Source organism: Pollachius pollachius (assembly GCF_949987615.1).
Source record: "Pollachius pollachius genome assembly, chromosome: 8".
Classification (NCBI taxonomy): Eukaryota; Metazoa; Chordata; class Actinopteri; order Gadiformes; family Gadidae; genus Pollachius; species Pollachius pollachius.
The window spans coordinates 5,434,305-5,446,804 of record NC_136941.1 but is presented as its reverse complement, the minus strand read 5'-3'; the positions used below and the strand labels follow the sequence as shown (position 1 = coordinate 5,446,804).

Below are 12,500 nucleotides of genomic sequence, written 5' to 3'. Positions count from 1 at the left end.
TGTGTGTGTGTGTGTGCGTGTGTGTGTGTGTGCGCGCATGCTCGGTTGATGGCACACAGACACACACAAACTCCCATGCTCTAACACGCAAGCAGAACTGGGATGCAGTATAGAAACTCACAGAGATAGACACTGAGTCAAAAGCAATTTCATTTGAATGAATTGTAATTTTATTAAATGATTCATGTATTTTGATCAACAGACGATTATGAAATCAAGTTTATTCACTGATCGTTCGATCTTTATTGTATTTTTTAAACCACATATAGAATTGTACAGCTATTTTTGTGACATCATCAAACAGTGACCCAGGACAACATTGGGTGTTGTAGTCCTTGAATGAGAACTACAAACAATTGTAATTCCGTTTGGCATACTATATAACACTACAGAGGTGAAAAACAAAAAAACAAAAAAACAATTCAACTGCTTCAAGATCCAAGTACTCATAGCGTTAACCTCCCATCTCCAACAACATAGTAAAGCATTTGACGTAACACATCGACTTTGGCTGATGCTTCAATATATATATTCACGGGCCAAAGAAGTACAGGAGAACGAGACGAGAGTAGCATGCACAGCTTTAAAATGTCGCCTTTTGTGTTTTTTTTTCTTTTTTTCACAGTTGTTAATAATGAACAGAATTCCCCCCTTTTTAAATAATCTCTGGTAACGAAGGCCATTTTGGCTCTGGATAGCAGAACACAGTTTCCAGTGGAACGGCTGATAATGAACTCAATCAAAGCCCTGAGTGAGGCACTCGTCGTTAGTCTTGTCCTCCCTCCAAGTCGAGTTAACCCATCCCTAACTCCCCCTGACGCCCTGAGTGTAGGCCTGTCCGAGAGGCCGTCGATCACATACTAATGGGGAATGTGTGTGTGTGTGTGTGTGTGCGGTCGTGCTGTTAGTTCTGTGAGTGCGCTGCTGCATGCGTTATATAAATTGATAGCCTTGCGTGTACATCCGCGGGTGATGTTTTGTTTGTTGTATATCATTATAATATTTTGTATTTGTATTTGTATTATAACACAGAATATATCACTTATGCTCGGTCTGATGAAAAGTGGATGATGTGAAGGCACTCCTGTAACATGGACCTATTGTCCTATACACAGTGTTCACATCAATTATACCGGGTTTTGTTGAATCAACGTTATTACGAGCGCTGGTTCGAGATCTGCCACTAGGGGGCAGCGTGTGCTCAATGCTGCACAGGTGACAGAAATACAGTTTAATTTATGAAACTCTTTATCTTATGTCCTCCCAAACAAACAGCAGATAAAGAGCGGAGGACAAATTGTAGAGAACTAGTGATCTGGTAGATAAAGCAATCGGAACATCGCATGACAACAGCAGTCCAGTACCTCGTATTTAGGCCTAAGTTAGGATGTGTGTGGTTCTGTGCCTGTCTGTATGTGTGTGCATGTATGCATGTCCTGGCAATACTATGCTGTAAACATGTGTTTGGTGCTTGTCTGGGTGTGATCATTACAAAACTCAGCTCTAGGGGTAAGTATTGATATCCTGCTTTAAAGGCGAATGCTCGGGTATTTCCTAAGACTAGAGTACTGCTTCGTAAGCGCAATATCTCTGGTATTCGGTCAACATTGAATCTGTTCCAGTCCTGTTTCCAGAACTCGCAAATCCCAGACCAATAACGTCAGTGGTCCAACTCTTGGGACCACTGTGACAGATTGCAAATTTTCCAGTCACACTTATGAAGCAGTACTATCGAATATTAGAAAAAAACTGAGCGTGATGGTTCCCTTGTAATATCAATAATAATGTCACATCCCTGATTTTCCCAAAAAGCCCCCCCCCCCCCCCCCTTAAAAAAAAATAATGACCAAAAGATCACAAAAGATCACAGGAATACAAATAAGAAAAGTAACAGGAAGTAACTGAAAGCACTCGGGACATACTGTAATACGGCACTAAGACTTATGGCACTATGAGATGACCAGCAAAAAATTACATGTTATTATTGTGTGTCAAAAAATATTTATATAAATCTTTTTGTGTTTTTTTTCTTCAATCGCATCGCCACACACATCGTACACAACAACCGCAGTCAATCAAACTCACTGGCTGTCAATCCAACGCATCGGCTGTCAATCAAGCGCCATGGCTTAAAGGGGCTCGCTCTATTGGTCGACAGGTCAGAAAAGGGCCCGCCCCCTTAGGCCGAAGCCGCTCTTTTGGCAGTGGGGCGGGCTGGGCAAGTGTGGTGGAGGAGGAGGAAGTGGAGAGGCTGGTAGGGGGGGCGGGTGTGGTGAGGGAGGAGGAAGTGGTGGTGGGGGAGGCGGGACTTGGTTGTTGTAGCGTAGGTTGGCGAGACAGCAGCTCCCGAAAGACCGAGTTCATCTGCCGACTGATCATCTCCTGGAGAGAGAGAGAGAGAGAGAGAGAGAGAGAGAGAGGAAGAGAGAGAGAGAGAGGAAGAGAGAGAGAGAGAGGAAGAGAGAGAGAGAGAGAGAGGGGAAGAGAGAGAGAGAGCAAGAGCGAGAGCGAAAGCAAGAGCGAGAGCGAGAGAGTGACAGAGAGAGCGAGAGCAAGAATGCGAGAGAGAGAGAGAGAGAGAGAGAGAGAGAGAGACATGTTACAGAGATATAAAGAGAGATGACCAGAGAGTAATAAGATGGAGCCTGTATCTGTCAGGCGGGGTCAGTATGCCCGGTCATGATGCTCTCTGCCATCATGACCGGCTGTTTGGGTGGAATGGTTTTTAAAAGCACAGACCTTGTCCACTGGAGCTGTAGGGCAGGGAGGGGCCCTCTCAGGGGCCCTGTCCGGGGCCCTGTCAGGGGCCCTATCAGGGGCCCGGGGGGGCAGCTGTCTCACACCATCCAGGGTGTGTCTGCGCTCCTGGCCCCTAGGACATAAACACACACACACACACACACACACACACACACACACACACACACACAAACACACAGATACACACACACACACACACGTACACACAGACACACACACAAACACACACACACTGTCAGACACACTTCATAACGGAGCACAGCGCAATATGGGAAACACACAGGCAGAGACAGACAGGCAGAGACAGACAGGCAATACAAGACCGCACAGGAAGGAACAGCCGACACATGTAGAGATGTAGAGATAAAGACAGACAGGGAGCCAATAGACAGAATGAGAGAGACAAACAGGAAGCAAGACAGACAGACAGTCCACAGACAGATAGACAGACAGACTGTGAGTCAGACGGACAGGAGGCCAGACAGACAGACAGACATACAGTCCACAGGCAGATAGACAGACAGATAGACGGACAGACATACAGTCCACAGGCAGATAGACAGACAGATAGACGGAGAGACATACAGTCCACAGGCAGATAGACAGACAGATAGACAGACAGACATACAGTCCACAGGCAGATAGACAGACAGATAGACGGACAGACAGACTGTGTGTCAGACGGACAGGAGGCCAGACAGAAAGACAGACATACAGACAGACATGCAAACAGTCAGACAGGTTGATCCAGCCGTCTCACCCTGGCAGGTGACGTGCAGCAGGGGAGGATGGCGGCTTCCTGTTCGGGCTCCCCTCACTTCCTCTCTGTCTCCCCGGCAACGAGGCGCTGTCACTATTTACTCGCAGTCTGTAAAACATGCGCACACACTGATTCTCTCCGTGTAACGTCTTGCGAACATGTTTTCTGTGTGTGTGTGTGTGTGTGTGTGTGTGTGTGTGTGTGTGTGTGTGTGTGTGTGTGTGTCTGCGTGTCTGTGGGGGTTATGCATTATGCATGTGATTGTGGTTGCATTCAGGTGAAAGTGTGTGCATTCAAGTATGCAGGTGCACCTTCACGTGAGATTTACACAAGGTGTGTGTGTGTGTGTGTGTGTGTGTGTGTGTGTGTGTGTGTGTACCGAGTGGGGTTCTCCGCCTGTGAGTCCTCTACTGTCAGGTTGCCAGTGCTCCCTCCTCCCCCAGCACCTCCTCCTCCTGCTCCTCCTCCTCCTCCTCCTCCTCCTCCTCCCCCCTCTTCTCTTTTCCACCTCTCGGAGCTACTGTAAACCCAGAGAGACAGAGTGAGAGACAGAGAGACAAAGAGGGAGAGACAGAGAGAGAACATAACAGAAAGAGATAGAGAGAGACAGAGAGGGAGTTGAAGAGATGATTTAGGACAAATGCTACCATGCATTGTGTTGCTAATGAATACAGAGTGAAATTACACTCAATTACAACGCAGGGAGAAGACGTCTGTGTTCAAGGTTAAATGGAAATTCGTCTTAATGAAATTCAAAACAGCGACAGTGACAACAGAAACACTGTTCTCTATTTTCTACACGTCTATACAATGATAACATATGATTACACAGAAGCCGACTTTAAAGGCAGCAGATCTGTGTTTCTTGCAGACAGCAGGTGTTACCAAATGCTCAGAGAGCAGGAAAGACCTTGGTTAACCACATTAGGGAACACACAGCCATTCAGAGAGCGACAAAGACGCTGTTTTCAACAGCGTGGATACATGAAAAACAACTTGTTCCTTTCTCGGTGCGCTCCAAGCAGCCCTTGTATCTTGTGATGTGGCAAATTCCGACCAGAAGGTGTTTGGTAAAAAGGTGAACTCAAATAAAATCGACATTGATGTGTTGATTCGATTTGTATTGAGGATGTTAAAAAAAACTCCTCCTCTCCCCCGCAAATTAACTGACCCACTTTCATAAACGAGGATCCCAAGACCAACAAGTGAGTTAAATGATTAAACGAACTGACTAACTGAATGACTCAATGAAAAATGCATGAGTGCCTGTTTCCCTTTATGCACGTTTGCACTCTTAGAGGAAGAGCAATTTCGCAGCGTTAAATTAAACCCAACATAGTTGGCCGAACAGCACATCGGATCACATTACTTTAACATTGTAAATCCCCCTATCTGTGTACGTGACGTGAAACCGCCGTCTGGGACAGAATTGGAACTCACCCATCCAGCACGCTGATGTACTTGTGAGGAATGAGGCCCTTGACTGCGCCCACCTCCCCCCTCCACCAATCAGAGGAGGCCTTGCTGTGCAGGATGATCAGCTCGCCCTGTTTGAAGGACAGCTCAGCTGGGGACCTCGCCGTGTAGTCAAACATGGCCACAGCTTCCAACTCTGTAAAGCACACACACACACACACACACACACAAACACACACACACACACACACACACACACACACACAAAAATAGACTATATTAGTCAACATGATCTACGTGCGTTGAGATGTGACTTTATGGGTGTGTGTGTGTATGTGTGTGTGTGTATGTGTTTGTGTGTGCGTGCGACTGACTTTGCGTATGTTTGTGACTGTGTGTGTGTGCATACGTGTGTGTGTGTGTGCATGCAAACGACTATGTGTGTATGTGTATGCGTGTGTGTGCAACTAACTTTGTGTGTTTCTGCGACTGTGTGTGTGTCTGTGTGTGACTGTGTGTGTAGTTCTACTTTTACTCACCATCCTCATTGTGTATCTGCTCCGCCTCCCCGTCTGCCTCCTCTGCGATCAGTTCACTGCAGAGCGTCACCACAGAGTGAGTCAACACAGAGGAACACACGGATATGACCTAGCTCTGATAGCTCCTACATGTAGGAGCTAGCACTGATAGCTCCTACATGTAGCATCTAGCCCAGATAGCTCCTACACGTAGCATTTAGCACTGATAGCTCCTACATGTAGGAGCTAGCACTGATAGCTCCTGCATGTAGCATCTAGCCCAGATGGCTACTACACGTAGCATCTAGCACTGATAGCTCCTACATGTAGGAGCTAGCACTGATAGCTCCTGCATGTAGCATCTAGCCCAGATAGCTCCTACACGTAGCATCTAGCACTGATAGCGCCTACATGTAGCATCTAGCACTGATAGCTCCTACACGTAGCATCTAGCACTGATAGCTTCTACACGTAGCAGTTAGCACTGATAGCTCCTACATGTAGGATCTAGCACAGATCTTCTACACGTAGCATCTAGCACAGATAGCTCCTACACGTAGCATCTAGCGCTGATAGCTCCTACATGTAGGATCTAGCACAGATAGCTCCTACACGTAGCATCTAGCACTGATAGCTCCTACATGTAGGAGCTAGCACTGATAGCTCCTGCATGTAGCATCTAGCCCAGATAGCTCCTACACGTAGCATCTAGCCCTGATAGCGCCTACATGTAGCATCTAGCACTGATAGCTCCTACACGTAGCATCTAGCACTGATAGCTTCTACACGTAGCAGTTAGCACTGATAGCTCCTACATGTAGGATCTAGCACAGATAGCTCCTACACGTAGCATCTAGCACAGATAGCTCCTACACATAGCATCTAGCACAGATAGCTCCTACATGTAGCATCTAGCACAGATAGCTCAATGTAGCGGAGGACGTCACAGCAACAGAAATGGTTCTCAACGGTAAAGTCCTGATTTAAATTCCCCCACCCAGTTTTAGAACCAAGCGGGAACCAAGAAGGAACCAAGAAGGAACCAAGATGGAACCAAGAAGGAACCAAGATGGCCGCCAGATGGAGAAGGCCCATTACCTGAGGCCTGTGTATCTTATCTCACCAGTACTCCTGCTCCAGGGTCATGTGCTTCTCATACACGGGGCCTGGCAGCTCTGATTGGCTGGGGAAGATTGCGTCGTGCTGGAGGATCATGGTCTTGACCAGGTCGTTGACCTGCGGTTGCCGAGCAACGGCGTCGCCTGATTCCACCCCCCTCAGAAGGCTGGGCCCGAAGCACACGGCCAGGTTGTAGGGCTGCATCATGTTCTCATCGCTGTACTGGGACACACTGGGGGGGGGGGGGGGGGAGAGGAGCACACGAAGACACACACACACAGCAAGAAACAAACACACACACAAACATAGATACACACACACACAGAAAGAAACACACACACACACACACACACACACATAAAAACACAGATACAGACACACACACAAGGAGATACACACACACATACACACACGTGAAGACAAAGAAACACACACACACACACACACAATGTTTCACTGTGATTGCGTCACACCTGGCAGGTTTATGAGTCTGCCTCTAGCAGATATCAGTGAGCTGTAGCCTCACTGCAGTATCTCCTGACATTGTCATTCACAATGCTGCATGACAGTGCCTTGAATTCACAGTGTTCTATGGCAGGAATCAGTGGAATCAGTGAATTCAGTGTTGCATTGCAGAAATCAGGGGAAGAAGTGAATTCACAGTGTTGCAGGGCAGTAATCAGGGGAATCAGTGAATTCACAGTGTTGCACGGCGGTAATCAGTGGAATCAGTGAATTCACAGAGTTGCACGGCAGTTATCAGGGGAATAGGTGAATTCAGTGTTGCACGGCGGTAATTAGTAGAATCAGTGAATTCACAGTGTTGCACGGCAGTAATCAGGAGGGATCAGTGAATTTAAAGGGTTATTTGGCAGGCATCAGTGGAATTAGTGAATTCAGTGTTGCTTGGCAGAAATCAGGGGAATAAGTTAATTCACAGTGTTGCACAACAGTAACCAGGGGGATCAGTGAATTCACAGTGTTGCACGGTGGTAAGCAGTAGATTTAGTGAATTCACAGTGTTGCACGGTTGTAATCAGTAGATTCAGTGAATTCACAGTGTTGCACGGTGGTAATCAGGGGAGTCAGTGATTTCACAGTGTTGTCTGGTGCTAGATACAGTAATCAGTGAATTCACAGGGTTGTGTGGCAGTAATCAGTAGAAACAGTGAATTCACAGGGTTGCACAGCAGTGATCAGGGGAATCAGTGAATTCACAGTGTTGTCTGGCAGTAATCAGTGGAATCAGGGTTGCAGGGCGGTGTCCCGTGTCTTACTGGTTGAGGAAGGCGAACAGGTAGCGGATGACGATGAGGAGCGGCCGGGCGAAGGACGACATGATGGCCTTGATCTGGGAAGACTTCTCTGACACCGCCTCGATCTCTGCGGGGGGGGGGGGGGGGGGGGGACCAAAGACGGGGTTTAAAAGACCACGAGAGACGGCAGACAGCAGACGTCACACACACACACACACACACGTACACACACACACACACACACACGCATGCAGGAAAGCATGGTCACACACAAACTAACACACACACACACACACACACACACACACAATCACGTATACACACACACACATTGGATGTTTGGATGAAGGAAAGAGGGATGGAGGTTACAGGAATTATGTGTTGGTGAGAACCGGGGAGGAGGCAATATAAAGGGCAACGGAGGTCTACACATCTCACACACACACACGGTTTTATGTTTCCCTGCAGCGCTCCCAGCAGCACAGTAAATCTCTGTTATTTCCTCCAATTAAATAACACACACGCGCGCACGGGCACAAACACAGGCGTGCACATAAACACACGTTAGCACACACACACACGCACCCACACACTCACACGCACTTGCAGACACACACACACCCACACCCTAACAGGCACACAAACACACACACACACACAGACACACATACAAACGCATGCACACACACTCACACTCACTTACACACAGACTCACTCACACACACACACACGCACACATACACGCATGCATATGAACCTACACACTCATGCACACACACACTCACACGTACCTACAGACACACACACACACACACACTCACACGTACCTACAGACACACACACACACACGCACCTACTCACACACACACACAAGCACAAGCAAACACACACACACACACACACACACACACCCACACTCACCCACACATGCACTCACACACACACACACACACATGCACACGCACGCTCGCCTCACAAACGGGGACACACAGACATCCAGGCAGGCCCCCAGGTGGCGGGGGGGACGTACGGACACACTCCAGGAGCTCAGAGTAGCTGTCGTAGGGGAAGAGGGGCGGCTCAAGACCCCTGAAGTACAGCTTCAGCACACCGGCCACAGAGTCCAGGTCACACTCGCTGTCCGACAGAGGGTCCTCTCCTACACACACACACACACGCACACACGCACACACGCACACACGCACACATGCAAACACACACACACGCACACACACACGCACACGCACACAAACACACACGCACACACACGCACACACACACGCACACACACACAAGTGCAAACGTACACAATTTGTAGTATATATATTGTATTATATGTATTATATATTGATATAGAACACACTTAAACGCACACACTTTATATGAATTGATACAGAACACCGTAATTACATGTAGATCCAGATCAAACGCGCACACACATTATGTGAGACTCATACACAGCAAAATCGACCTCATGTGTGATTTGTGTGAATTATGAATGAGTGAACGGTCGGATAGTTGGATGAGTTCATTCACGAACAAATTAATGAATGGATGGATGGATTAAGGAATGAGTGAATTAATACATGCAAGTAAGTTGTGGGTTTAATAACAAGAGGCTTTTATTTTGAAGTACCTCTTTCAAATGCATCCCTGATGTGGTTCACTTCCCTCTGGGAACCAGGGACTCTGAATATTCCTTCATGGTGCAGGCCTGAGGTATCAAGAAACACACACACACACACACACACACACACACACACACACACACACACACACACACACACACACACACACACACACACACACAAACACACACACACACACACACACACAATGTAAGAGAAATGCTAAATAACATTCATGAACCCCCACAAGAACAGGCATGCATAAACAAACACACACACCCACACACACAGACACACACACACACACAGCTATATAAAGCCCCCCAGAGAGATGAGTGTGTATTGGCTCACCGTGGAGGTTTATGAAGCGGATGCAGCTCTCAACCACCACAGGAATCTGCTGCCCAGAACTCTGCAAAGATCACACACACACACACACACACACACACACACACACACACACACACACACACACACACACACACACACACACACACACACACACATAAAGCATGATCAAACACACACACACATGCACGCAAGCATGGTCACACACACACACACACGCAGAAACACACACGCAGAAACACACACACACACACACACACACACACACACACACACACAAAGACACAGTGTGAGATAGACACAGTCAGAGTGGGAGAGGGAGGGGAGAGAGATTGAGAGTAGGGATAGACAAAGAAAGAGGGAGAGGCAGTTGAGAGAGAAAGAGAAAGAGAGAGAGGAGAGAGAGAGAAGAGAGAGAGGTGGGCGAGAGAGAGAGAGAGAAGAGGTGCAGAGGAGTTGGATAAGAAAATATACATGTGTGTACATTGTGCAAGAGTACGTTATAATTGAACAATGTTCCATTATGTCAAATAAAGATGGACTGATAAAAGAATGGCGAGAGAGAGAGAGAGAGAGAGAGAGAGAGAGAGAGAGAGAGAGAGGCATAGCAGCATAGAGGAACACAGAGAGCGAGGCTGAGAGAAATTATTTCAAGGTGAGGGAGAGAAAGAGAGCAAGAGGCATAGCGAGGCAAAGAGAGAGAGCGAGAGGCAAAAGGATAACGTTTCAAGGTGAGCGAGTTCAACAGGTTGATGGTTGGAGCGCCAGGCCTGAGGCGATACCCAAGGGCAGGTCAAGCTCAGGTGCGGGGGCTTCAAAGTCAAACCGTAGTTGGCTTGCGGGGCATCGAACACATGGCCCAACACACGGGCATGCCTGACTGTAGAGGGAGGGTGGCTGTGTTCACTACCTGAGTACGAGACATTCTCCTCCGTCGCCTACAGCAAGCACCAGCAAGAACACATGGGGGAGAGAGAGAGAGAGAGAGAGAGAGAGAGAGAGAGAGAGGGAGAGAGAAAGAGAGAGATTGAGATAGAGAGAGAAAGAGAGGGAGGGGGAAAGAGCAACATAGACAGGGGATAGGATTTTAAAAAAAAGCAAAGCAAGGAATAGAAAGAAATAACGACTTAGCAGCAGCAGAATCACAAACGCACACACATACAGCCACACATGCCCACAATAGAGAAGTTGAGGGAGAGACCAGAGTTTGAATCATCCTCAAGAGGAGATGAAAGGAGAAAGGGAGAGTTTCAGCTTAGCTAGTGACACGGTACAAAGCGGTGTGTGAGTTTCATGTTCATGTGTGTATGTGTGTGTGTGTGTGTGTGTGTGTGGCTGTATGTGTGCGGTGTGTGTATGTGTGTATCTGTTCATGTGTGTGTGTATGTGTGTGTCTTTTATGAGGGTGTGTGTGAGTGCAGGCTTATACGGGTCTGTATGTGTGTGTGTCTGTGTGTGTGTGTGTGTGGGTGCGTCGGTCAGTTTTTGTGTGTGTGTGTGTGTGTTTGTGTGTGTGTGAGAGAAGGTGTACTTGGGTGTGTGTGTGTTTGTGTGTGTGTGTGTGTGTGCGTGTATGTGTGTTTGTGTGTGTGTGTGAGAGAATGTGTACTTGGGTGTGTGTGTGTGTGTGTGTGTATGTTTGTGTGTGTGTGTGAGAGAATGTGTACTTAGGTGTGTGTGTGTGTGTGTGTGTGTGTGTGTGTGTGTGTGTGTGTGTGTGTGTGTGTGTGTGTGTGTGTGTATTAGCATTACCTGTATGTGGGAGACTATATCTGTGGTGAAGAGTGTGTGGCAGAACAGTGAGATAGGTCTGGACTTCCGAACGCGTACTGCCAAGGGGCAATGCCTTCTGGGAAATATAATGCATGATGCCATTTAATGTCTGGGGGCGTAATACTGTTAGGGGGGTTAGAGCCATCTCCCATCTTCAGATGACGGCTAAATGTTTAAACTGTATGTATAACAATTGACAACATTCATATATATTTTTTCATATTGATTATGTGAACGTCATGATGAAATATTTTTATTTTGGCTTGAATTTTGGGCTATTTGGAAGAAGGCTTTGTAAGATAATATTGATCTCACCTCTCTCATTCCACTTTCCTAACTCTATCCATCTCAATGTGTCCTCTCTGTCTCTCTCTCTTAAGGTCCTTGCTCTCTTCATCTCTCTCCTCTCGCTTCATCCCTCTCATCTTTCGGTCATCTCTCACTCCATTCCCCCCTCTCTCTCTCTCTCTCTCTCTCTCTCATCTTTCGGTCATCTCTCACTCCATCCCCCTCTCTCTCTCTCTCTCTCTCTCTCTCATCTTTCTCTCTCTCTCATCTCTCTCTCTCTCTCTCCATTCTCTCTCTCTCTCTCTCTCTCTCTCTCTCTCTCATCTTTCTCTCTCTCTCATCTCTCTCTCTCTCTCTCCATTCCTCTCTCTCTCTCTCTCTCATCTCTCACTCCATTCCTCTCGCTCTCTTTCTCTTTGTCTTTCTCTCTCTCTCTCTCTCATTGCTGCTGTCTTCACTCTTGACAGTTTTATTTACCTGGAAGGATCACTGTCAACGGCTTCGGCTGGGAGGAGGAATCAGAAAAACACATCAACCAATTAGTGAAATCCTCAGATTCAAAATGGTGTAAAGAATCTAGAACGCTGCTTTACCCGGCTGTCATTAGATCAGAAATACTAAAGACTCTAGTAGA

The 12,500-nt window shown here is 47.2% G+C and overlaps 1 protein-coding gene across 1 annotated transcript in view; it reads right to left on the bottom strand.

Annotated features, from left to right (window-relative positions):
* Positions 1 to 1,839: 1,839 nt before the first annotated feature.
* Positions 1,840 to 12,500, bottom strand: part of arhgap4b (Rho GTPase activating protein 4b) — a 27,969-nt gene continuing 17,308 nt past the window's right edge. The window contains 14 exon segments of the mRNA XM_079742092.1: positions 1,840 to 2,205; positions 2,207 to 2,382; positions 2,740 to 2,872; positions 3,521 to 3,628; positions 3,900 to 4,040; positions 4,961 to 5,132; positions 5,476 to 5,531; positions 6,578 to 6,805; positions 7,851 to 7,956; positions 8,860 to 8,988; positions 9,466 to 9,543; positions 9,809 to 9,869; positions 11,558 to 11,654; positions 12,344 to 12,371. Coding sequence (XP_079598218.1) covers positions 2,160 to 2,205; positions 2,207 to 2,382; positions 2,740 to 2,872; positions 3,521 to 3,628; positions 3,900 to 4,040; positions 4,961 to 5,132; positions 5,476 to 5,531; positions 6,578 to 6,805; positions 7,851 to 7,956; positions 8,860 to 8,988; positions 9,466 to 9,543; positions 9,809 to 9,869; positions 11,558 to 11,654; positions 12,344 to 12,371 — 1,559 coding nt within the window. The 3' untranslated portion in view covers positions 1,840 to 2,159.